Source organism: Mobula birostris, chromosome X (genome assembly GCF_030028105.1).
Source record: "Mobula birostris isolate sMobBir1 chromosome X, sMobBir1.hap1, whole genome shotgun sequence".
Lineage (NCBI taxonomy): Eukaryota > Metazoa > Chordata > Chondrichthyes > Myliobatiformes > Myliobatidae > Mobula > Mobula birostris.
Window position 1 is genome coordinate 63,358,863 of NC_092402.1, and position 27,412 is coordinate 63,386,274.

A 27,412-nucleotide genomic window follows, 5' to 3' on the forward strand; every position below is an offset into this window, starting at 1 on the left:
AGCCAAACCTACTCTCCCTGATGGCACCCAGCTACAGTTCTTTGCTGACTACAGCCCCGGCACGATGCAGGAACGGCAGGGATACAAGGAGATCCGCGCTAAACTTCGACAGAAGGGGATCGACTCGTTCCTCATATAGCCGGCGATCTTGAGAGTGAATATCAAGGGCATGAAGATGTCGCTTAACTCGGCAGAGGAAGCAGAAGCAGCTCTGAAATCATCGGTGCTGGGAGATATGGAAGAAGACCCTGGGCAAAGTCCGCACGCCCCTTGGAAGGAGGTGGAACTGGGTTAAGAACTTGGACCAGCCTGTATGCGCAATCTATCAGGCACGGGCAAGTTAACGTCCTAGGTGTGAAGTTTTCTGGTTATTCTTTTATCGGAAAGTCATTTGATGCACTTTTGTATTTATTTAATTAAGGGGCCAATTTGTCTCTGAGTACTGCAGGTCAGAGTTTTAAGGTAATGGCTCAGTTAACTTGTTAGTACAAGGATAACATGGTAAGCTGATATAAGTCCGCCTAGATTTATACTTATCTTTTACTTTCTAAGGTAATACTCAATATACCCAAATGTCATACTTCATCAAGAACGAAGCTGAAAAACAGCAGTTTGTTCTGAATAACTTTAGTTGTACATGTTCATTTCGGGTTATGTCTCCAGTAGACTTGTTTACGTTCCTGGGTGCCAGATAAGACATCACTGGCGCCATCGCTAAGCAACAGTCTATTAAAGCAACAGTTTCTCGCAAGAGAGCTGTTGGGGTCTTGATTACGTATTATACTATATTTGAGACAGGAATGGTTTTAATTATATAGGTTAACAGGTTTGTCCAGGTTTTTTTTTCCTTGTCTCTTCGATATGATTGTCTATGAGAACTGTTTTGCCTTTCTAATTTGTTGGTGCTAGAGGTGGGTGGTTAATGTTCAGTGTTTGACATTGCTAAGTGACACTCACAGATGTTACAAAGCAAAGGGTTGAATGGGAGGGGTGATGGGGGGGGTGGGAAGGGGGTAACTCAGGGCTCCACCACCAACTTACAACAACAGATCCAGGGGAAGATGAGCAACACAGATAAATTAGAAAATCTTACTATTGTATCATTTAATATTAGAGGATTAACTTCTCCCTACAGGCGTTCAAAGGTTTTAGATTTCTTACGCAGAAAGAAAATGGATATCGCACTGTTACAGGAAACACATCTTAAACCTAGTGACATTCCCAGGGTTCAAAACTGCTTTTATAAACCCGCTGTGGCATCAGCTGATGGTACTCGTACGAAAGGAGTTATGATATTAATGAGACGTAATGTTTATGTTTCAATTGAAAGGATTGACGCTGACAATAAAGGACATCTAACTTTTTGCTGTACAGTCATTCAGGGTAAAAAAAAAAGTTGCATTCATTAGCCTATATGCCCCGACTATATTCGAGGTTGAAATTTTTCCCTCAATTACCTCACAATTACTGAAGTTAAGTGACTACCAACTATATGTTGTTTCGGACATGAATGCTTTGGTAAACATTAACCTCGATAAATCTTCCTCAACTATATCAAGCTCTCAAGAATCTGCTTCCAAAGCACTTAACCTTTTTCTAACGGATTTAAATTTAACTGATGTGTGGAGGGTGGGTGCATAATCCAGCTGCTAAAGACTATACCTTCTTCTCCACAAAACATAAACTTTCTCTCGGATAGATTACATTGTTATATCCTCCGGTCTGCTGCCTTTGGTACACGTAATAGGATTTTTGCCCAGACATCTATATGATCACAGCCCAGTCATATCTACTTTTAATTATGGCAAAATTAAAAATAAGGCTACTCGGTGGAGGTTTAACTCCACCCTTCTAACGACAAATTTCTATCACAATTGAGAACAAAACTGACGGAATTTATAAATTTAAATAAAAATAGTGTCTCAGATGTGACAGTGATTTGGGCCTCCATCAAGGGTTTCTTACAAAATAACGCCATATGGTTCAGTTCCTATCTACGTAAAAGCCGGCTTCAAAAGATTTCCACCCGGGAAGAACAATGTAGGTTTTGGAGAATGATCTCAAAAGTAGATACACCAAAACAAAAGAAAACGAGCTCAAAACAAAACAAGCAGAATTAAATGATTTATTAAGACGCAGGGCAGAATATATGATCCATATAACCAAACATAAGTATTATGCAGAAGGCAGCGGACCAAGCCATCTTTTAGCACTAACGCTCAAACAACAGGAAGCTAAAAGGTCAATACCAGCGATTAGATGTGCTAAACGTGGAGTAGTATCTTCAACAGAGGAAATAAACGATACATTCAAGCATTACTTTAAAGAACTGTATACAAGTGGCTCAGTTCCTTCTGAGAATGACTTCACAGATTTTTTTAATGGGTTAGACCTCCCTACGCTGTCATTAGAGGACACCAAAACTCTAGACTCTCCTATTAACACACACAAAAAATGCTGGTGAACACAGCAGGCCAGGCAGCATCTATAGGAAGAGGTACAGTCGACGTTTCGGGCCGGGACCCTTCGTCAGGACTAACTGAAAGAAGAAATAATAAGAGATTTGAAAGTGTGGGGGGGGGGAGAGGGGGAGATCCAAAATGATAGGAGAAGACAGGAGGGGAGGGGTGGATCTAAGAGCTGGAAAGTGGCAAAAGGAATACCAGGCTGGAGAAGGGAGAGGATCATGAGATGGATAGCCTGGGGAGAAAGAGAAGGAAGGAGGGGAGCCCGGAGGGTGGAGAGCAGGCAAGAGGTTATAGTGAGAGGGACAGAGGGAGAAAAAGGAGAGAGAGAGAAAAAAAGGGGGGGGGGAGAAAATAAAAAATGTATTAAAAAAAATTAAATAAATAAATAAGGGATGGGGTGTGAAGGGGAGGAGGGGCATTAGCGGAAGTTAGAGAAGTCAATGTTCATGCCATCAGGTTGGAGGCTACCCAGACGGAATATAAGGTGTTGTTCCTCCAACCTGAGTGTGGCTTCATCTTTACAGTAGAGGAGGCCGTGGATAGACATGTCAAAATGGGAATGGGATGTGGAATTAAAATGCGTGGCCACTGGGAGATCCTGCTTTCTCTGGCGGACAGAGCGTAAGTGTTCAGCAAAGCGGTCTCCCAGTCTGCATCGGGTCTCGCCAATATATAAAAGGCCACATCGGGAGCACCGGACACAGTATATCACCCCAGCCGACTCACAGGTGAAGTGTCACCTCACCTCGAAAGACTGTCTGGGGGGGGCCCTGAATGGTAGAGAGGGAGGAAGTGTAAGGGCATGTGTAGCACTTGTTCAGCTTACGAGGATAAGTGCCAGGAGGGAGATCAGTGGGAAGGGATGGGGGGGACAAACGGACAAGGGAGTTGCATAGGGAGCGAGGGAAAGACGTGCTTGGTGGTGGGATCCCGTTGGAGGTGGCAGAAGTTATGGAGAATTATATGTTGGACCCGGAGGCTGGTGGGGTGGTAGGTGAGGACAAGGGGGAACCCTATTCTTAGTGGGGTGGCGGGAGGATGGGGTGAGGGCAGATGTGTGTGAAATGGGAGAGATGCATTTGAGAGCAGAGTTGATGGTGGAGGAAGGGAAGCCCCTTTCTTTAAAAAAGGAGGACATCTCCTTCGTCCTGGAATGTAAAGCCTCATCCTGAGAGCAGATGCGGCGGAGACAGAGGAATTGCGAGAAGGGGATGGCATTTTTGCAAGAGACAGGGTCAGAAGAGTAATAGTCCAGATAGCTGTGAGAGTCTGTAGGCTTATAGCAGACATCAGTAGATAAGCTGTCTCCAGAGATAGAGACAGAAAGATCTAGAAAGGGGAGGGAGGTGTCGGAAATGGACCAGGTAAACTTGAGGGCAGGGTGAAGGTTGGAGGCAAAGTTAATGAAGTCAACGAGCTCAGCATACGTGCAGGAAGCAGCGTCAATGTACCAAAGGAAAAGTGGGGGACAGATACCAGTAGGCTTGGAACATAGATTGTTCCACAAAGCCAACAAAAAGGCAGGCATAGCTGGGACCCATACGGGTGCCCATGGCTACACCTTTAGTTTGGAGGAAGTGGGAGGAGCCAAAGGAGAAATTATTAAGAGTAAGGACTAATTCCACTAGACGGAGCAGAGTGGTAGTAGAGGGGAACTGATTAGGTCTGGAATCCAAAAAGAAGTGGAGAGCTTTGAGACCTTCCTGGTGGGGGATGGAAGTATATAGGGACTGGACATCCATGGTGAAAATAAAGCGGTGGTGGCCAGGGAACTTAAAATCATCGAAAAATTTCAGAGTGTGAGAAGTATCACGAACATAGGTAGGAAGGGATTGAACGGGGGCGGGGGGGGGGGATAAAACAGTGTCAAGGTATTCAGAAATAAGTTCGGTGTGGCAGGAGCAAGTTGAAACAATGGGTCTACCAGGGCAGGCAGGTTTGTGGACGTTGGGTAAGAGGTAGAAATAGGAAGTGCGGGGTGTGGGAACTATAAGGTTGGTAGCAGTGGATGGGAGATCCCCTGAGTTAATAAAGTTGGTGATGGTGTGGGTGACAATGGCCTGGTGCTCCTTAGCAGGGTCATGATCGAGGGGTAAATAAGAGGAGGTACCCGCGAGTTGACGCTGTGCCTCGGCAAGGTAGAGGTCAGTATGCCAGACTACAACAGCACCCCCCTTATCAGTGGGTTTTATAGTAAGGTTAGGATTAATGCAGAAGGAGTGGACAGCAGAGCGTTCAGAAGGAGTGAAGTTGGAATTGGAACAAGGTGTGGTGAAGTCAAGACAGTTGATGTCCCGTCGGCAGTTAGCAATAAAGAGATCCAGAGCAGGCAGAAGACCAGAGCGGGGTGTCCATGAAGAGGAGGAGAGTTGAAGACAGGAGAAGGGGTCATCGGTGGGGGTGGGAGAGTCCTTGCCGAAGAAGTGGGCTTGAAGACGGAGATGGCGGAAGAAGAGTTCAGCGTCATGGCGCTCATGGAACTCGCTGAGGTGTGGGCGAAGGGGGACAAAGGTGAGACCCTTACTGAGGACAGAGTGCTCTGCCTCAGAGAGTGGAAGGTCAGGGGGGATAGTAAAGACCTGGCACGGATGAAAGCTGAGATCAGAGGGGGGAGGGGGGAAACTGGTGGTGTCAGTGGAGAGGGGAGGGTTGGGGTGAGAGGGAAAAGGAGCCTCCGAGGGCCCAGGAGCATATGATGGAATGTGAGGGAGACGGGGTTGCAGAGTGGTGGTGGGGGAAGGGGAGACAAGAGTCACAATAGCAGCACGTGAAGACCCAGCCTGGAGTTCAAGGCTGGAGTTGCAGTTGATGGTTGCACAATCACTTCGAGGTGTCCATGGTCGTTGCTGGAGTCTGGGTTTTGAATATGCCCTGGGGTGCTGGAGCCACCGAGATCGATTTCATGCCTGCTAGTGTCGGAGTCAGCAGGATCTGGGGCCTGCAGATGTAAGATCTTGCGATCCTTGCCTAACATGACAAAGTCCAAGAAACGGCGATTCCACTCTCCTATTACACTGGATGAGCTACTTCAAGCAGTCAAAGCTATAAATAAGGGCTGTGCGTCAGGTATAGATGGCATACCTGTGGAACTTTACCTAGCACTTTGGGATATTCTTGGACCAGTATGCTTAGAAACATTAAATTACGCTTTTGGAAATGGCGCTTTCCATAGAGATCTAAACACAGCCCTGATCACAGTTATACCTAAGCCCGGTAAGGACCCCTTGGAGTGTGCCAATGACCGTCCAATCTCCTTGATAAATGCCGACCTCAAGATATTTTCCAAAGTCTTAGGCAGTAGACTGGAGACAGTAGTTGGGAAAATAATTAGCCCAGATCAAACAGGCTTTATCGGGGGCATCTCGCATCTGATAATATTCACCGGCTCTTGCACATACTGAGTGCAACACATAAAATCCCGCCTGCCTGTGGCCTGCTATTTTTAGATGCTGAAAGAGCGTTCGATCGTCTTGAATGGCCATATTTTTGGAGAGTTCTAAAAGAACTTAAGTTCGGCGATAAATTTATCAATATGATTCAAACACTGTATGATAATCCTTCAGCCTTGGCATGTGTGGGAGGAGGTTTCTCAGAGTTGTTTGACATAGGATGGGGCACACGACAAGGGGACCCTTTGTCTCCTTTAATTTTTACTATATCTATTGAACCACTTGCACATTTAATTAGAAACTCTCCTTAGATCTCCCCTATTACAATAGGTACAACATCACATTCAATATCACTTTACGCGGACGACACACTAGTTTATATGGCAAATGTTCAACAAACTCTCCCCTATGTTTTAAAAACACTGGATCAATTTGGATTTCTTTCAGGATACAAAGTTAATTTGTCAAAATCAGCACTGATGCTGATTAATACAGATAAAAGTAAAGTGTCTCTTCCTCCCCAGATTAAAGTTACAAATGAGGTCCTCTACTTGGGTATTAAAGTTAATACTTCTCTATCGTCTGTGGCTAAAACAAATCACTCTTAAATTTTGAAAAAAATAGAAGATATTAATAGATGGAGACACCTGCAAGCATCAGTCCCAGCCCGTATATCGATCATTAAAATGAACATCTTACCCCACATTAATTTTATCAGCTCACTTGCACCTCCAGCAGGATATTGGCAAAAACTGGACTCCTTACTACGATGCTATGTTTGGAATGGTAAACGACCCAATATAAAGTGGTCAGCTCTACAATGCAAAAAGTCAGATGGTGGATTGGCATGTCCAAATTTTAAATTGTATCACTGGGCATTTGTATTAAAAAGTTTTAGCTATTGGATGAAGGAGGATAAAGTTTCGTCCTGGAAAAATATAGAACAGGAGCTAATAGCACCAATAAGGTTGAAGGACTTTCTCCTTATAGGTATGTCTACCAAAAAATGTGATTTGTATTACGGTCCAATTTTAACCCATATGCTACAAGTGTTTAGAGCAGCAGAAAAATTCCTAAAATTTAAAAGCGTATGGTGCAAATCATCTCCATTATGGAACAATAATCATCTTCTATCTTGGGGGAAACCATTCATTAACAGAACTTGGGAGGATAAAGGTATTACTACTCTTCAAGATACTAATGGGGCAAGTACTATCCTTAGCTTTTAAGAACTGGTATCTCAATATAATATTGATAAACACTCTCTTCTACTTTAGAGTAAGATCAACTTGTAAAGCCTACGGCGTTCCCTGGGGGTCAGATTTAAAGGACCATCCCATTTTAAGTTAGATACAGAGTGCTCCAGGACAGACAGCGTCATATATCTATGATAAATTAAACTCCCAGAATTATATGCCCACATCGGGAATGAAGGCTTGGGACAGGGACATATCTGAATTGGGACAAGACTTAGACTGGGATGTGATTTGGGATAATGCTGCAGGTGCTTCAAAAAACCCCAAATCATCAGTATATACACTTGAAATTTTGTCATAGAGCATATTTAACACCGAGAATTAGACATCAAATGGGACTGGATCCTGACCCTTATTGCTCATTTTGCCCCCACGGAACCGTTGGCTCTTTTATACATGTTGTATGGGAATGTCCAGGGGTTTTTGGTTTGTGGGGGAAGGTTATCAGTACTCTTACAGAACTAACAGGGGTACAATTACCAATGGACCCCGCTGTACATCTTCTAAATGATGACTCCCACCTTTCCCTTACGGGAAAAAACACGCAAAATCCGGCTGGCAGGCCTGACTGCAACTAAGAAGCGTTTCCAGCATTGGAAACCTTCCCATGATATTTCAAATACTCACTGGCTTCAGCTTTTTTGGACATTTCTTACCTGGACCTTTCATCAGCAAGAGTAAACGATGCATGACCAAACCCAATCTTAATGCGGACAAATTTGATATCTACCTGAAAAGATCTTTTGTTAAAATAGGAATGCTTTGTCTGTGTATGCACTACTATTCAGTTGGTTGGTGGAGGGGAGAGGGGTGGAGGGGAGAGGGATGGGGGGAGAGAGGGATGGGGGGAGAGAGGGATGGGGGGAGAGAGGGATGGGGGGGAGAGGGGGATGGGGGAGAGGGGGATGGGGGAGAGGGGGATGGGGGAGAGGGGGGTGGAGGGGGGATAGTGATGAAGGTTGGGGGTGGCTGGGATAAACAGTCAAAATGTAATTGGCAACTGGTTGTATTGAATGTAATTTGTTGGTGTTGCAATAAAAAATTAGTAATTAAAAAATAAGGCCCCACTCCAGGGACTTAAGCACAGATATAGAATTGTAGAGTCAGATAGCATAGAAACAGCCCACCACATTCAGCAGACTATAAAGTACTCATCCATCCTTATCTCATTGGCCAGCAATTGGTCTGTCACCTTCAATGGTGCGATGATCAAGAGCTTGTGTAAATTATAATGAAGTGTCTTTGGAGTTTCTGCCTCCAAAGTCTTTTGAGTGTGTTCTGAAAAACAGTTAAGGTGACACTCTCTGAACATTGTGAGATCACTGTACTGGACAAGACTTGAAGCGATGCCCTATTTGCCTCGGGGTGATGCAAAAGATACCACAGCATGAGTCTGAAAGAATTCTACTAGGACCCTTTGATAATATTTATTCCTCTACCAATGAGTAAAACAAAATGAGATATCTAGATCAAAGTTCAAAGTAAAATTTATTATCAGAGTACATAAATGTCACCACGTACATCCTTGAGATTCATTTTCCTGTGGGCACACTCAGCAAATCTATAGAACAGTAACTAGAACAGGATCAATGAAAGATCAGCCAGAGTGCAGAAGGCAACAAACTGTGCAAATGCAAATATAAATAAATAGCAAAAAATATAAATATATACAGTGGCATGCAAAAGTTTGGGCACCCTGGTCAAAATTTCTGTTTCTGTGAATAGCTAAGCAAGTAAAAGATGAACTGATTTCCAAAAGGCATAAAGTTAAAGATGACACATTTCTTTAATATTTTAAGCAAGAAAACTTTTTTTTATTTCCATCTTTTACAGTTTCAAAATAACAAAAAAGGAAAAGGGCCCAAAGCAAAAGTTTGGGCACCCTGCATGGCAGTACTTAGTAACACCCCCTCTGGCAAGTATCACAGCTTGTAAATGCTTTTTGTAGTCAGCTAAGAGTCTTTCAATTCTTGTTTAGGGGATTTACGCCCATTCTTCCTTGCAAAAGGCTTCTAGTTCTGTGAGATTCTTGGGCTGTCTTGCATGCACTGCTCTTTTGAGGTCTATCCACAGATTCTCGATGATGTTTTAGGTCAGGGGACTGTAAAGGCCATGGCAAAACCTTCAGCTTGCACCTCTTGAGGTAGTCCATTGTGGATTTTGAGGTGTGTTCAGGTTCATTATCCTGTTGTAGAGGCTATCCTCTTTTCATCTACCAGTAAATGTTCTCCGTGCCACTGGCTGCAACACAAGCCCAAAGCATGATCGATTCACCTCCGTGCTTAACAGTTGGAGAGGGGTTCTATTCATGAAACTCTGCACCCTTTTTTCTCCAAACATACCTTTGCTCATTGCAGCCAAAAAGTTCTATTTTAACTTCATCAGTCCACAAGACTTGTTTCCAAAATGCATCAGGTTTCTTTAGATGTTCCTTTGAACCTTTTGAATTGAACTTTTTGCCCTCAATGAGCAAAGGTATGTTTGGAGAATAAAGGGTGCAGAATTTCATGAAAAGAACCCCTCTCCAACTGTTAAGCACGGGGGTGGATCGATCATGCTTTGGGGTTGTGTTGCAGCCAGTGGCATGGGGAACATTTCACTGGTAGAGGGAAGAATGAATTCAATTAAATACCAGCAAACTCTGGAAGCAAACGTCACACTATCTGTAAAAAAGCTGAAGATGAAAAGAGGATGGCTTCTACAACAGGATAATGAACCTGAACACACCTCAAAATCCACAATGGATTACCTCAAGAGGCGCAAGCTGAAGGTTTTGCCATGGCCCTCACAGTCCCCTGACCTAAACATCATCGAGAATCTGTGGATAGAACTCAAAAGAGCAGTGCATGCAAGACGGCCCAAGAATCTCACAGAACTAGCAGCCTTTTGCAAGGAAGAATAGGCGAAAATCCCCCAAACAAGAATTGAAAGACTTAGGTAGCTACAAGAAGCATTTACAAGCCGTGACGGTATGAACATTGACTTCTCTAACTTCCGTTAATGCCCCACTTCCCCTTCGTACCCCATCCGTGATTTAGTTATCTTTTATTATTATATATTTTCTCTCTCTCTCTCCTTTATCTCCCTCTGTCCCTCTCACTATACTTCTTGCCCATCCTCTGGGCTTCCCCCTTCCCACTTTCTTTCTCCATAGGCCTCCCGTCCGTCCCATGATCCTCTCATATCCCCTTTGCCAATCACCTGTCCAGCTCTTGGCTCCATCCCTTCCCCCTCCTGTCTTCTCCTATCATTTCGGATCTACCCCCCCCCCCACTTTCAAATCTCTTACTAGCTCTCCATTCAGTTAGTCCTGACGAAGGGTCTCGGCCCGAAATGTCGACTGTACCTCTTCCTATAGATGCTGCCTGGCCTGCTGCGTTCACCAGCAATTTTTATGTATGTTACAAGCTGTGATACTTGCCAAAGGGGCTGTTACTTAGTACTGCCATGCAGGGTGCCCAAACTTTTGCTTTGGGCCCTTTTCCTTTTTTGTTATTTTGAAACTGTAAAAGATGGAAATAAAAAAGTTTTCTTGCTTAAAATATTAAAGAAATGTGTCATCTTTAACTTTATGCCTTTTGGAAATCAATTCATCTTTTACTCGCTTAGCTATTCACAGTAACAGAAATTTTGACCAGCGGTGCCCAAACTTTTGCATGCCACTGTACAGTAGCAACAAATAATGAGAGTATGAAATAACAAGATAAAGAGTCATTAAAGTGAGATCATTGGTTGTGGGAACATCTCAATGGATGGACAAGTGAGTGTAGTTATCACCTTTTGTTCAAAAGCCTGATTGTTGAGGGGTAGTAACTGTTCTTGAATCTGGTGGTGTGAGTCCTGAGGCTCTTGTACCTTCTATTTGATGGCAGCAGTGAGAAAAGAGCATGGCCTGGGTGGTGAGGATTGTTGATGATAGATGCTGCTTTTCTACAACAGCGTTTCATGTAGATGTGCTCAATATTTAGGAGGACTTTACCTGTGATGCACTAGACTGAATCCACTACCTTTTCTGGGATTTTCCATTTAAGTGTATTGGTGCTTCCAGACCAGGCCATGATGCAACCAGTCGATACCATCTCCACGACACATTTATAGAAGTTTGTCAAAGTTTTAGATGTCACGCCAAATCTCCGCAGACTCCTAAGGAAGTAGGGGTTGGGGTGTATGGGGTGTCAGGGAGGGGTAGCACCTCTGGTGGGGGAACACGTCGCGTCCTTTTCAAGGCAGTTAGTCCACCTTTGGTCCCCACCTGGCACTCAGCTCTCACCTGTGGCTACCTGTAGCTGTTTGCATGTGACAGCGGCCACACCCTGGGCAACAGCTTTGACAAACCGGCTAAACCAGGTGAGGGTAGCCGACAGGTCTCAAACCCTCGGTGAGATAGGGAGTTGTCTATCCCAGCATGTGAAGACAGACTCCGGTGGATTGAGCGGACGAGACCAATGGAAAGTCCAATGGTCAAGAAGGCGGTCTCTGCAAATGTCATGGAACATGTAGAGCATGACAAGACACAGAAGATGTCCTGGTCATCCACTACGCCTAGTCCCATCTCCAGTCATCTTGACTCTCTTGCCACTGGATCCAGATGGGAATTGGGAAGAGAGAGTGAGGCTAATGCTGCGCAACTCTCCCTCACTTAAATCCAAATCACGCGCTAGTCTCGACACTATCATGCCGGCTGGTGGCGTAGTGGCATCAGCGCTGGACTTCGAAGCAAGAGGTCACGAGTTCGAATCCGGCCGGCTCTCATGCATGCTCTCCATCCATGCTGGGTTGAGCGTTGAGCTAGCAACTCGATCCTGTAAAAAGTACTAATCGTGTCGAGATCTTCATCGATGACGATGGACGAACCTTAGAGGCACTGCAGTGTTTTCTTCTCAATTGCACTTACGTACTGAGCCCAGGACAGATCCTCTGAAGTAGTAACACCTAGGAATGTAAAGTTGTTAACCCTTCCCACCTCGGATCCTCTGATGAGGACTGACTCATGGACCTGCAGTTTCCCTCTCCTGAAGTTTACAATCAACTCCTTGGTCTTGCTAACATTGAGTGAGAGGTTGTTGTTCTGACACCTCACAGCCAGATTTTCAATCTCCTTTCAATAAGCTGATTCATCACCATCTTTGACAGTGGTGTCATCAGCAAACTTGAATATGGTATTGGAGCTGTGCCAAGACATACAGTCAAAGGTGTAAAGTGTGTGTAGAGCAGGGGGCTTAGCACACAGCCTTGTGGTGCACCAGTGCTGCAAAAAATTGTGGAGGAGATGTTTTTGCCAATGTGAACTGACTGGGAACTACAAGTGAGAAAATCCAGGATCCAACTGCACAAGGAGGTATTAAGGCCAAGGTCTTGAAGCTTATTGATTAGTTTTGAGGGGAAGATGGTATTGAATGCTGAGCTGTAATAGATAAAGAGCATCCTGATGTATGCATCTTACCAGATGTTCCAGGATTGAGTGAAGAGCTTTTGAGATAGCATCTGCTGTGAGCCTGTTGCACAAGCAGGCAAATTGGAGCGGATCCAAGTTGCCTCCCAGGCAAGAGCTGATATATTTCATCACCAACCTCTCAAAACACTTCACCACTGTGGACGTAAGTGCAACTGGGCGACAGTCATTGGGGCAGGTCAATACACTCTTCTTGGGCACTGGGATAATGTTATATAATAGTCATTATTACATTGCTTTTAGTGGAATCTTGCTTTCAACATCACGGTAATGATTGTAATTCAAAAATTTTTTATTGGTTATAACATGCTTTGGGGTATTCTAAGATTGAGAAAGCTGCTTTAAAAAAATATAAGGGGGCACAATGGTGCACCTGGTAGAGCCACTGCCTCATAGCTCCAGGAACCCTAGTTTAATCCTGATTCCCAGTACTTTCTGTGTGGAGTTTGCATGTTTTCACTGTGACTCTCTCGTTTCCCTTGCATGGTTCAATTTCCTCCCACATCCCAAGGATATGCAAGTTTGTGTAGAAGAGCAGTAGAGTCTGGGTTGATTGGCAATGCGGGGAGAATAAAATGGCTGTTTGGTGCTCAATATGAACTCGTTGGGACAAAGAGCCTGGTTCAATGCTCTATGACTAAATGCAAGTTTCTTTCTTAATCCTATTAATCTGATGTGCTAGCAAATAACAGTCATCTTCCCAGCAAAGAAGCCAACACTATTCAGCTGGTCTACATTCCATGCACAGCTTAAAAAAATAAAATAATTCTGCAAACAAAAACTGCCCAAAATAAATGATTAATTCATAACTGCCCAAAATAAATACAACTCATGCCCAGAATGACAGCAAAGACTCCTAATTGAAGCAGGATTATTTCTCCAGCAAATACAATGACTTAAGGATAATTATTTAATACAATGTATCTGTCAAAGTCAAAGTAAATTTATTATCAAAGTACATGTATGTACCATATACTACCTGGAGATTCATTCTCTTGCAGGCATTCACAGGAAAATAAAGAAATACAATGGAATTAAGGAAAAATACAGAAACAGGCAATGTGCAAAAGAAAACAACTTGTGCAAATAAAAAAAATACTGAGAATCACAAACAAGAGAAAACCTGTAGATGCTGGAAATCAAAGTAATACACACAAAATGCTGGAGGAACTCAACAGGCCAGGCAGCATCTACGGAAAAGAGTAAACAATCAACGTTTTGGGCCGAGACCCTTCTTCAGGACGTGACAGAATGTTGTGGCTATTACAGAGACTTGGTTGAGAGAGAGAGACAGGAGTGGATGCTTAATGTCCCAGGGTTTTGATTTTTTAGAAAGGATAAATGAAGCAGGGGAGTTGCATTACTAACCAGGGACAATATCACAGCTGCACTCAGAGGTGACATAATGGAGGGCTCGTCCACTGAGTCTATATAGGTAGAACTCAAAAATAGAAAGGGCGCAATCACTCTGATGGGATTGTACTACAACCCCCCCCCCCCCCCCCCCCAATATACGCCAAAACAGTATGCAGGCAGATTTTGGAACGGTGTAAAAACAATTAGGTTGTTGTCATGGGAGAATACAACTTCCCTAATATAAACTGGGACCTTCTTAGTGCAAGAGATTAAGATGGGGCATAATTTGTTCAGTGCATCCAACAGGGTTTCTTAATTCAATATGTAGATAGTCCAACAAGATGGGGATTGTACTGGACCTAGTGTTGGATAATGATCCTGGCCAGGTGACCAACCTTTCAGTGGGTGAACAGTTAGGGAACGGTGACCACAACTTGTTAAGTGTTAAGATAGCTCTCAACAAGGATAGGTATGCTTCTTCTTCATCTGACTTTAAATAGCGGTTGGCAGTCCAACTTATTGGAGTATCGTTTACAGAGTAGGGAAATAAAACCCCTACTAGTTTTTTTATCAACTGTCGTCATTGGAGACTCTATAGTCAGGGGAGCAGACAGGAGATTTTCTGGACGTGAGAAGGACACCCGCATGGCTTGTTGCCTCCCGGGTGCCAGGGTCCGGGATGTCTCTGACCGGGTGCACGACATCCTGGTACGAGAGGGAAAGCAACCAGAAGTCGTGATACATGTTGGGACCAACGACATAAGCAGGAAGAGGGATGAGGTCATGAAGTGTGAGTTTCGGGAACTAGGCAGAAGGCTGAAGAACAGGACCTCAAGGGTGGCGTTCTCAGGATTGCTGCCAGTGCTACGTAACAGAGGCGGTAAGAATTGGAGGAGATGGCAGTTGAATGCGTGGCTGAGGAGTTGGAGCAGGGTTTTAGATTTTTAGATCATTGGGATCTCTTCTGGGTAAGGTGGGACCTGTACAGATTGGATGGGTTGCACCTGAACTCGAGGGGGAGCAATATCCTTGCAGGTAGGTTTGCTAGCATGGTTCGGGAGGGTTTAAACTAATTTGCGAGGGGGATGGGACCCAGAGCGATAGAGCAGTGAAAGAAGTGCATGGAGTAAAGCCAGATCTAACATACAGAGAGGCTTTGAGGAAAGAGAAGCAGAATAAACAGTGTAAAGACAGTAAGGTAGAAGGGCTGAAATGTGTGTACCTCAATGCAAGAAGCATCAGGAACAAAGGTGATGAACTGAGAGCCTGGATACATACATGGAATTATGATGTAGTGGCCATTAGAGACTTGGCTGGCACCAGGGCAGGAATGGATTCTCAATATTCCTGGATTTCAGTGCTTTAAAAGGGATAGAGAGGGCGGAAAAAGGGGAGGAGGGGTGGCATTACTGGTCAGGGATACTATTACAGCTACAGGAAGGGTGGGTAATGTAGCAGGATCCTCTTTTGAGTCAATATGGGTGGAAGTCAGGAACAGGAAGGGAGCAGTTACTCTATTGGGAGTATTCTATAGGCCCCCTGGTAGCAGCAGAGATACAGTGGAGCAGATTGGGAGGCAGATTTTGGAAAGGTGCAAAAATAACAGGGTTATTATCATGGGTGACTTTAACTTCCCTAATATTGATTGGCACTTGATTAGTTCCGAGGGTTCAGATGGGGCAGAATTTGTTAAGTGTGTCCAGGACGGATTCCTGTCACAGTATGTGGACAGGCCGACCAGGGGGGATGCCATACTAGATCTAGTACTAGGTAATGAACCCGGTCAGGTCACAGATCTCTCAGTGGGTGAGCATCTGGGGGACAGTGACCACCGCTCCCTGGCCTTTATAACTATCATGGAAAAGGGTAGAATCAAAGAGGACAGGAAAATCTTTAATTGGGGAAAGGCAAATTATGAGGCTATAAGGCTAGAACTTGCAGGTGTGAATTGGGATGATGTTTTTGCAGGGAAATGTACTATGGACATGTGGTCGATGTTTAGAGATCTCTTGCAGGATGTAAGGGATAAACTTGTCCCGGTGAGGAAGATAAAGAATGGTAGGGTGAAGGAACCATGGGTGACAAGTGAGGTGGAAAATCTAGTCAGGAGGAAGAAGGCAGCATACATGAGGTTTAGGAAGCAAGGATCAGCTGGGTCTATTGAGGAATATAGGGAAGCAAGAAAGGAGCTTAAGAAGGGGCTGAGAAGGTCTTGGCGAGTAGGGTAAAGGAAAACCCCAAGGCATTCTTCAATTATGTGAAGAAAAAAAGGATACAGGATTGAAGGTAGGGCCGATTAGAGATAAAGGTGGGAAGATGTGCCTGGAGGCTGTGGAAGTGAGTGAGGTCCTTAATGAATACCTCTCTTCTGTATTCACCAATGAGAGGGAACTTGATGATGGTGAGGACAATATGAGTGAGGGTGATGTTCTGGAGCATGCTGATATTAAGGGAGAGGAGGTGTTGGAGTTGTTAAAATACATTAGGACAGATAAGTCCCCGGGGCCTGACAGAATATTCCCCAGGCTGCTCCACGAGGCGAGAGAAGAGATTGCTGAGCCTCTGGCTAGGATCTTTATGTCCTCGTTGTCCACGGGAATGGTACCGGAGGATTGGAGGGAGGCGAATGTTGTCCCCTTGTTCAAAAAAGGTAGTAGGGATAGTCCGGGTAATTATAGACCAGTGAGCCTTATGTCTGTGGTGGGAAAGCTGTTGGAAAAGATTCTTAGAGATAGGATCTATAGGTATTTAGAGAATCATGGTCTGATCAGGGACAGTCAGCATGGCTTTGTGAAGGGCAGATCGTGTCTAACAAGCCTGATAGAGTTCTTTGAGGAGGTGACCAGGCATATAGATGAGGGTAGTGCAGTGGATGTGATCTATATGGATTTTAGTAAGGCATTTGACAAGGTTCCACACGGTAGGCTTATTCAGAAAGTTAGAAGGCATGGGATCCAGGGAAGTTTGGCCAGGTGGATTCAGAATTGGCTTGCCTGCAGAAGGCAGAGGGTGGTGGTGGTGGTGGTGGAGGGAGTACATTCAGATTGGAGGATTGTGACTAGTGGCGTCCCACAAGGATCTGTTCTGGGACCTCTACTTTTCGTGATTTTTATTAACGACCTGGATGTGGGGGTAGAAGGGTGGGTTGGCAAGTTTGCAGATGACACAAAGGTTGGTGGTGTTGTAGATAGTGTAGAGGATTGTCAAAGATTGCAGAGAGACATTGACAGGATGCAGAAGTGGGCTGAGAAGTGGCAGATGGAGTTCAACCCGGAGAAGTGTGAGGTGGTACACTTTGGAAAGACAAACTCCAAGGCAGAGTACAAAGTAAATGGCAGGATACTTGGTAGTGTGGAGGAGCAGAGGGATCTCGGGGTACATGTCCACAGATCCCTGAAAGTTGCCTCACAGGTGGATAGGGTAGTTAAGAAAGCTTATGGGGTGTTAGCTTTCATAAGTCGAGGGATAGAGTTTAAGAGTCGCGTTGTAATGATGCAGCTCTATAAAACTCTGGTTAGGCCACACTTGGAGTATTGTGTCCAGTTCTGGTCACCTCACTATAGGAAGGATGTGGAAGCATTGGAAAGGGTACAGAGGAGATTTACCAGAATGCTGCCTGGTTTGGAAAGTATGCATTATGATCAGAGATTAAGGGAGCTAGGGCTTTACTCTATGGAGAGAAGGAGGATGAGAGGAGACATGATAGAGGTGTACAAGATAATCAGAGGAATAGATAGAGTGGATAGCCAGCGCCTCTTCCCCAGGGCACCACTGCTCAATACGAAAGGACATGGCTTTAAGATAAGGGGTAGGAAGTTCAAGGGGGATATTAGAGGAAGGTTTTTTACTCAGAGAGTGGTTGGTGCGTGGAATGCACTGCCTGAGTCAGTGGTGGAGGCAGATACACTAGTGAAGTTTAAGAGACTACTAGACAGGTATATGGAGGAATCTAAGGTGGGGGCTTATATGGGAGGCAGGGTTTGAGGGTCGGCACAACATTGTGGGCCAAATGGCCTGTACTGTGCTGTACTATTCTATGTTCCATAAAATCCTTGAGTGGTCCTACCCTCTCCCTGATTATCTTCTTGCTCTTAATGTATGTATAGAATGCCTTGGGATTCTCTTCAGTCCTACTTGCTGTAGAATTTTCATGGTCCCTCCTTACTTTCCAAGTCCCCTTCTTGAGTTCTTTTCTGGCTTCTTTATAATCCTCAAAGCCTCTGTTTGATTCCAGTTTCTTCAGCTTTACATAAGTTTCCTTTTCCTTCCTGACTGTAAATTCATCACCTCTCTCAACATCCAAAGTTCTCTTACCTTGCCATCCTTGTCCTTCCCTCTAACCGGAACATATAGTTCATGGCCTGTACTCTGTGCAGTTGGTCTTTAAACACCCTCCACATGTTTGATGTGGACTTTCTGAAAAGCAGCTGTTCCCAATTAATTCTCCCTAGTTCCTGCTTATTGCTCTTCTAATTTGCACTGCCCTAATTTAAGACTCTCCTGCATGGTCCAAGCTTATCCTTGCCAATGGCAATCTTGAAACTTAACATACCTGTCTTGTATGCGGTGCAGTTGGTCCTTAAACACCCTCCACATGTCAGATGTGGATTTACCCAAAAACAGCTGTTCCCAGTTAACTCCCCCTAGTTGTTGCATAATGCTCTTGCAATTTACACTGCTCCAATTTAATACTCTACTGCATAGAGCATACCTATCCTGGCATGTGGCTGAATAATAAGCTGACATGGAAGCACCAATGTAAATTGACCAATGCAAAGGGGCATTCAATATTCTTAGGTGTTTATGTGGGTATTCTTGGGGTGCTGCACGAAAATCTCTGTTGACTATATATATTTGTTTAATTAGATCTGTTCTTGATGATGGCTGTGTGGCTTATGGATCAGCTTCATTTTCAAATTTAAATTCTCTGGATGTGATACAAGCTGAGGCTTTAAGACTGTTGTGGTGCAGTAAAGTCATCTCCCGTTTCAGCTTTACTGGTTGAAATGGGACTTTTACCCTTACAGTTGCAGAGGATGAAGTTGCTGTTAACATAATGTGTTAACTTGAGGGAACAGAGGAACAATCACCCTGTTAAAAGTGTGTTGGAAGATTGTCGGGAACATCACAAGAAGAGTGTTTTTAGTTTTGGGTGGCTGGGTTCTCATCACACTAAGAATGTGGGTTTGCTGGATTATGTGATTAAACCCACCATGGTTTTTTCCAGTGGCTTTAGTTGATTTTAGGTTGCATGATTTAATGAAGTTCAAGGATTCTGATATGCCTGAGAGTCTGTTGGTTCATCAATACGTTAAGGAAAACTATTGTGATATGTTAACCACTTTTATTGATGGGTCAAACGATAACTTAACAGGAAATGTCGATGTGGCTATTTTTGTGCCTGAATCACAGGTAACAATAAAGAAATGTTTTACTAACTATTTATCAGTGTATACTTCAGAACTGGTTGCCATCATTTTGGGCTTATAGTCCGTGGAGGAAATCTGTCCTTGCAAAGTTACAATTTGTTCAGATTCTTTCACGGTCTTGACTAGTCTTAAAACAGGTCATTCTAGCAGTAGGTCTGATTTACTGCTGGAAGCTCTTCAAACTTTATTTCATATTCAAAGTATTGGTCTACATGTCCTCTTCTTAGGGGTTCCTGCACATAGAGGTGTTCAGGGGAATGAGCTGGTTGATAGTCTGGCCAAAAAAACTGTTAAAAGTTCAGCTGTGGATATAGACCTTCCACTTAGCAAATCAGGAGCTAAGGGGTCGGTGGGGCTAAGAATCAGGGAACTATGGCAAGACCTGTGGATAATGGGCATAAGCAGGGGGGACATTATTTACAGAATATGTAAAATTGTTGGATTGATGAGTGAAGAGGGTAAGACAAGAAGGGAAGGAATTTTATTGACTTGACTTAGAATTGGGTGTACTGTGCTTAATTATTCCTTGTATTTTGTTGGAAAACATCACTCTGGGGTGTGTAAGTGTTGTCATCATTATGAAACAGTTGAACACTTTTTTTTACAATGTGAAGCATACAAGGTTGAAAGAAAGCAAATGCAGGCTGCACTACCAGCTTTGGGGGTTGACAGTTTTCATTTAAACACTTGTAAGTTATGGAAGTGACTTTAATTTAATTCACAATATTGTCTTTCATTATTTAAAATCTGTCGGGCTTTTCATAGAACATAGAACATAGAATAGTACAGCACAGTACAGGCCCTTCAGCCCACATTGTTGTGCCGACCCTCAAACCCTGCCTCCCATATAAGCCCCCACCTTAGATTCCTCCATATACCTGTCTAGCAGTCTTTTAAACTTCACTAGTGTATCTGCCTCCACCACTGACTCAGGCAGGGTATTCCACGCACCAACCACTCTCTGAGTAAAAAACCTTCCTCTAATATCCCCCTTGAACTTCCCACCCCTTACCTTAAAGCCATGTCCTCTTGTATTGAGCAGTGGTGCCCTGGGGAAGAGGCGCTGGCTATCCACTCTATCTATGTCTCTTATTATCTTGTACACCTCTATCATGTCTCCTCTCATCCTCCTTCTCTCCAAAGAGTAAAGCCCTAGCTCCCTTAATCTCTGATCATAATCCATACTCTCTAAACCAGGCAGCATCCTGGTAAATCTCCTCTGTACCCTTTCCAATGCTTCCACATCCTTCCTATAGTGAGGTGACCAGAACTGGACACAGTACTCCAAGTGTGGCCTAACCAGAGTTTTATAGAGCTGCATCATTACATCGCGACTCTTAAACTCTAACCCTCAACTTATGAAAGTTAACACCCCATAAGCTTTTTTAACTACCCTATCTACCTGTGAGTCAACTTTCAGGGATTTGTGGACATGTACCCCCAGATCCCTCTGCTCCTCCACACTACCAAGTATCCTGCCATTTACTTTGTACTCTGCCTTGGAGTTTGTCCTTCCAAAGTGTACCACCTCACATTTCTCTGGATTGAACTCCATCTGCCACTTCTCAGCCCACTTCTGCATCCTATCAATATCTCTCTGCAATCTTCGACAATCCTCTACATTATCTACAACACCACCAACCTTTGTGTCATCTGCAAATTTGCCAACCCACCCATCTACCCCCACATCCAGGTCGTTAATAAAAATCACGAAAAGTAGAGGTCCCAGAACAGATCCTTCTGGGACACCACTAGTCACAATCCTCCAATCTGAATGTACTCCCTCCACCACCACCACCCTCTGCCTTCTGCAGGCAAGCCAATTCTGAATCCACCTGGCCAAACTTCCCTGGATCCCATGACTTCTAACTTTCTGAATAAGCCTACCGTGTGGAACCTTGTCAAATGCAGGAAGGAGCATTTGCTGGGATGTGAAGGATGTGGGTGAGGTCCTTAATGAGCACCTTACATCAATATTTACCAAGTAAAAGAATGTGAAAGATAGGGAGATCAGTGCTGAGCCAGGGCATTTCGAAGTAAAGTTGATAATGTTGAGTCTCTTAAAGAGTATTAAGGCAGATAAGTCTCCAGGGCCTGATGGAATATACCCCAGATTATTGAGAGAAGTGGGATGTATGGGGTGTCCAGGGAGGGATAGCAGCTCTGGTGAAGAGGATGGTCATGTCCATTCTGGGCAGCTCGCTCACCTTTGGTCCCCATTGGACACTCAGCTCTCACTTGTGGCTCCAAGTAACTGTTTGCATGCAACAGCAGCCATATCTTGGTACACCATTTCGGCAAGCAAGCCAAACCAGGTGAGGGTAGCCAGCGGGCCTCATACCCCAGTGAGATAGGGACATGCCTGTCCTAGCATGCAAAGACAGCTCTGGTGGACTGGGCGGATGAGATCAACACTGTGATCCAAGGCCAGGAAGGTGGTTCTGCAATGCTTTGTGGAGAGCGAAGGGCATAACAGGACACAAAAGAAGGCATGGTCATCCACTGCAACCAAGGAAGACCCCAGTTGTGGCAACTGCTCGTACTACTGGAACCTGACTTCCGAAGGCGAGAACCTGATCCAGTGCAACGGCTTTTCCACTTTAAAAACTCTCCCATACGAGTCCTATATTATTATTAATTGTTTTAGACATTGTCTAATATGACGGACCACCAATAAGATTGAGAAAGGCAAGAGATGAGACTGCTGAGGCTTTGACCAATATCTTTGTGTCCTCTCTAGCCACAGGTGAGGTCAAAGGAGAACTGGCAAGTAGCTAATGTTGTTCTATTATTCAAGAAGGGAACCAGGGAAAATCTTGGAAGCTGTAGACTGGTGAGTCTCACGTCAGTGGTGGGGAAGTTACTGGAGAGAATTCTTAGTGTTAGGATTTATAAGCATTTGGAAAACCATGGTTTAACTTACAGGAGCCGGTCTTCAGTTTTTAACGTAAGTTGCAAACAATAATCAGTCTGAAGTTAAAAGGACGGTTTCGCAAACAAACAGAACTGTCTATAGAACACAGGCTGCTGGCCCACAGGATGGGGCTGACTACAAGAGATGCATGTAAGACAATGGAGTTATGTTAAATGGCCTGTATCAAACCAATTACTTAGTGAAGTCACCAATATAAATATAAGAGAGTAGTCAGGCTTGGTAGGAATGGTCATGGAATGATGAGAAGAAAATCAGAAAGACGGGGTGAACTAGAATCCATTCCTCTGCCTTCAATTTCTGCAAAGGAAGACTCATTTGTCTGTAACTCATTGGTATGTCTTTTTAGCTTTTGGGAATTGTACCTCTGTTTTGGAAATCCTTTGTGATTTAGAAATTGTTTGTCATTTGGAAAGCTTTTGCAATATAAGATAGAAATCCTCTGAGCTTTAAATGTTTTTTAAGAATTTTATCTAAATTTAAACTACTTTGTGAGCTGGAAGTATCCTCTCCTTGGTAGGAAGGGGGAATCCACCACTCAAATATGGCTACTAGCAGCTAAACCTGCTGCGGAGGATAAAGAGGGAAGTGATATCGCCTTTGAGTAAGTAGCTGCAGTATAACCTCCCCCTTCAGTGAGGGTACCCATAGCTATCTATACTGGATAGGGTTTAAGATCTTCATTTAAATTCAGAACTTCGTGTCAAAAGGTAGGTCAAAAGGTATATGACATGCTTGCCTTTACAAGTCAAGGTACTGAATTCAAATGCCAGTAAATGTATTGCAGCTTTATGAAACTCTAGTTAGGCCACATCTGGAGTATTGCATACAATTGTGGTTGCCCCATTATAGGAAAGATGTTGAGGCTTTGGAGAGGGTGCAGAAGAGGATTGCCAAGATGCTGCCTGGATTAGAAGGCATGTGCTGTAAGGAGAGGTTGGACAAGATTGTTTTTCTTTTTCTCTCTGGAGCGGCGAGGCTAAGGGGAGATCTGATAAAGGTTTATAAGATTATGAGAGGCATAGATAGAACAGACAGACAGTATCTTTTCCCAGGTTTGAAATGTCTAATATCAGAGGATATACATTTAAAATGAGAGGAAGGAATTTCAAAGGAGATATGAGGGGCAAGATTTTTTTTTTTTTTTTTTTTTTTTTTTTTTTTTACAGAGAGTGGTGGGTGCCAGGATCGGTGGTAGAGGCAAATGCATTAGGATCTTTTGAAAGATGCTTAGATAGGCACATGGAAGGATATGAACATTGTGTAGGCAGAAGAGATTAGTTTAGTTGGCCATTTGATCACCAATTTAATTGGTTCAGCACAACACCGTGGGCCAAAGAACCCGTTCCTGTAATGTACTGTTCTATGTTCTAGAGGGCAGGGAGGGGGCCTTGGCTTCAATGGGAAGACTGTTGAGTCTTGTTGGCTAATGCTTGTTGGTATCGCGGACTCTCTCCTAGATGATCTCAATCGCTTTTACACTCGGTTCGATGTCGCTAGCTCTGAGCCTCTAAGGAAAGCCACCGCTACAACCTGCAACCTGGTCATCTCTGAGGCTGAGGTACACAGATGTTTCCAACGAGTGGACAGTCGCAAGGCTGCGGGACCAGATGGCATCCTAGGGCGAGTACTCAGGATGTGCGCAGCACAACTGGCAGGTGTGTTTACTGACATTTTTAATCCCTCCCTCTCCCAGTGTAGAGTGCCCTCCTGCTTCAAATCCTCCACCATTGTCCCTGTACCTAAAAAGACCAAGGTAACATGCCTGAACAACTGGCGTCCTGTCACACTCACCTCAATAATAAGCAAATGCTTTGAGAGGCTGGTCAAGGATTACATCTGCAGCTTGCTACTACCCACACTGGACCCCCTACAATTCGCATACCGACACAACCGATCAACAGACAACGCAATAGCCACTGCTCTACATACTGTCCTTACACATCTGGAGAAGGATGCTTATGTGAGAATGCTGTTCTTGGACTACAGTTCAGCATTCAACACCATAGTTCCATCCAGGCTCGACAAGAAGCTCAGAGACCTCGGTGTTGACCCTGCCTTGTGTAGCTGGATCCTGGACTTCCTGTCAGATCACCAGCAGGTTGTAAGAGTGGGCTCCCTCACCTCCAACCCCCTGACTCTCAATACAAGAGCCCCTCAGGGCTGTGTACTGAGTCCCCTCCTTTACTCCCTGTATACCCATGACTGTATCGCCACCCACAGCTCCAATCTGCTAACTAAATTTTCCAACGACACTACATTGATTGGCCTTATCTCAACCAATAACGAGGTGACCTACAGGGAAAAAGTCATCTCTCTGACACAGTGGTGTCAAGAAAACAACCTCTCTCTCAATGTCGCAAAAACAAAGGAGCTAGTTGTGGATTACAGGAGGAATGGAGATGGGTTAACCCCTATTGATATCAATGGATCTGGGGTTGAGAGGGTGAACAGCTTTAAATTCCTCGGCATACACGTCACCGAGGACCTCACGTGGTCTGTACACACCAACTGTGTGGTGAAAAGGCACAACAGCACCTCTTTCACCTCAGACGGTTGAAGAAATTTGGTATGGGCCCCCAAATCCCAAGAACTTTCTACAGGGGCACAATTGAGAGCATCCTGACTGGCTGCATCACTGCCTGGTATGAGAACTGTACTCCCCTCAATCTCAGGACTCTGCAGAGAGTGGTGTGGATAGCCCAGCACATCTGTGGTTGTGAACTTCCCATGATTCAGGACATTTACAAGGACAGCTGTGTAAAAAGGACCCGAAGGATCATTGGGGACCCAAGTTACCCCAACCACAAACTGTTCCAGCTGCTACCATCCAGGAAACGATACCACAGCATGAAAGCCAGGACCAATAGGCTCCGGGACAGCTTCTTCCACCAGGCCATTAACCCACGCTGATTTGAGTGTATTTCCATGTTACATTGACTGTCCTATTTATTGTAAATTACTATGATTGCACATTTAGACAGACGTAACGTAAAGATTTTTACTCCTCGTTTATGTGAAGGATATAAGAAATAAAGTCAATTCAATTTTAATTATGGGTTACCTCAATAACATTGGCATTATAATACACACACACACACACAAAATGCTGGAGGAACTCAGCAGGTCAGGCAGCACCTACGGAGAGAAACAGTCGATATTTCAGTCCAATGAAGGGTCTCAGCCCAAAAGGATGACTGTTTATTTCTCTCCATAGATGCTGCCTGACCTGCTGAGTTCCTCCAGCATTTTGTGTGTGTTGCTCTGGGCTCCCAGCATCTACAGAATCCCTTGTGTTTATGATTGACATTATAATATTCTGTACAATTGCTTTTTTTTAATAGTATGCACTAATGAGCCCTTGTTACAGTGAAGGGAACTGTATGATGGGATCTCACACTCCAGAATTTCTGTATTTGAATGCAAATGAAATTAAAATACATCTAAATTTGAGAAATGCAATCTTTAAGTTTTATTTCAAAACTATGACACTGACCATACTGTGCCAACCAGCATTGGATTTATAATCAGAGTAGAATCAGATAAATAGAACCTACGTTACAGCAAACAAAATGGCCACTGCAGCAGACTGAGCTTATGAACAAAACAACTTTTATTATGGAAATTCAGCACACCTTGCAACATTGAGCACTACCATCCACTGCATATAAATTCTAAGATTACTTATGCATAGAGCAAATAGCTATTACCTGTTTCCCCCCAGACAGGAAGGTACTCATCTTGTTGAATGTCCAACATCAATTCCAGACCATTCCCTGTTCCGCCCTTCAAGGTAGTCAGGATCGGCTGGTCTTTAGTTTGTCCCGAGTTAAAAGTGTAACACTTGCCGTACCTTGTGAACACCTGCAGGAAACAAAACAATTTAAAGTTAGATGCTGTGAGATCGGACATTCAGGATCAAGATACATCGTGAGACTTCTAAAATATATTATAAACTTGAGGGCCCTTTGAGAAGACTTCATTCAAGCCTATACTGGAGTGATTAAATCTGGAGGTGTACAGAAGGCCTGAGTTTGAGAGAAGTTGAGCTTCAAGGTGAAACCATGGTAGGATTGGAAGTAAGAGCATGGAAGGGTGAGAATGCTAAAACCGAGGCAGTGTTAGATCTTCAAGTTTACTTGCTTCTAATTTCCAGTACAAAAGGGCATATATTAAAATTCATGTCGCTTGGGGAGGTCTTGCACTGTACACTTCAGAAAAATAACATACCACTTTATCTGAAAACAGCTCTAATTACATAAATAAATCACGGGGGGGCACTACTTGATCAGCTAATGAAATCAGATTTAGTCATGTTTCTTGTCTATCTCTGCACCAAGGTATTGACAAAATGCAGTTCTGATTTTGACGAATAGAAAATCAAACTTCCAAACCTCAAACTCTCGTGCCTCATTCCACCAGCTTATCACACTCCAGTGTCTCGCTATAAATTGTTCAATTTAATGGCAATATTCCTGTGCATCACATCTCATCCCAGGCCACAGTCAGTTAAAGGTACAATCAGATACAGGTCCAATGTATTTTTGCTATTAATGCGTCAACCTTGGGAGCATTACTAGTGACCATGTGCGTCACGTGTACTATTAATGTAAAAGTACTGCACTGGTTTTTTCTCATATATATATATATTTTATTGCAAATAAAGGTTACTTTTGAAATATATATCTTAAGATAGATACTGTAATTCTTATCTTATTTATGGTGGGAATTAAAGTGACTGCCCCCAACAGCCTTTTTTGAGATGTGTTTATCATCATTATGTGCCGTATTGTATGACATGGGCGATCATGGTTTTATTCATGACCACGATTGTTCTTGGCAACTTTTTCTACAGAAGTGGTTTGCCATTCTGGGCAGTATCTTTACAAGATGGGCGACCCCAGCCATTATCAATACTCCAGAGACTGTCTGCCTGGTGCTATTGGTCGCATCACCAGGAATTGTGATATGCACCAGCTGCTCATACAGCCATCTACCACCTGTTCCCATGGCTTCATGTGACCCTGATCAGGGAGGCTAAGCAGGTGCTACACCTTGCCCAGACTAGCAGAGGGAAGAAGCACCTTACACCTCCTTTGGTAAAGACACATCCCCACCCCACCACCCACA

At 44.0% G+C, this 27,412-nt stretch overlaps 1 protein-coding gene across 2 annotated transcripts in view; it reads right to left on the reverse strand.

Annotated features, from left to right (window-relative positions):
* asic1b (acid-sensing (proton-gated) ion channel 1b) overlaps positions 1 to 27,412 on the reverse strand; it is a 928,708-nt gene that overhangs the window by 130,413 nt on the left and 770,883 nt on the right. For both annotated transcript variants that reach the window (XM_072248709.1, XM_072248708.1), the window contains exon 2: positions 25,993 to 26,146. In XM_072248709.1, the coding sequence (XP_072104810.1) occupies positions 25,993 to 26,146 (154 nt within the window). The remainder of the gene's footprint in view (positions 1 to 25,992; positions 26,147 to 27,412) is intronic.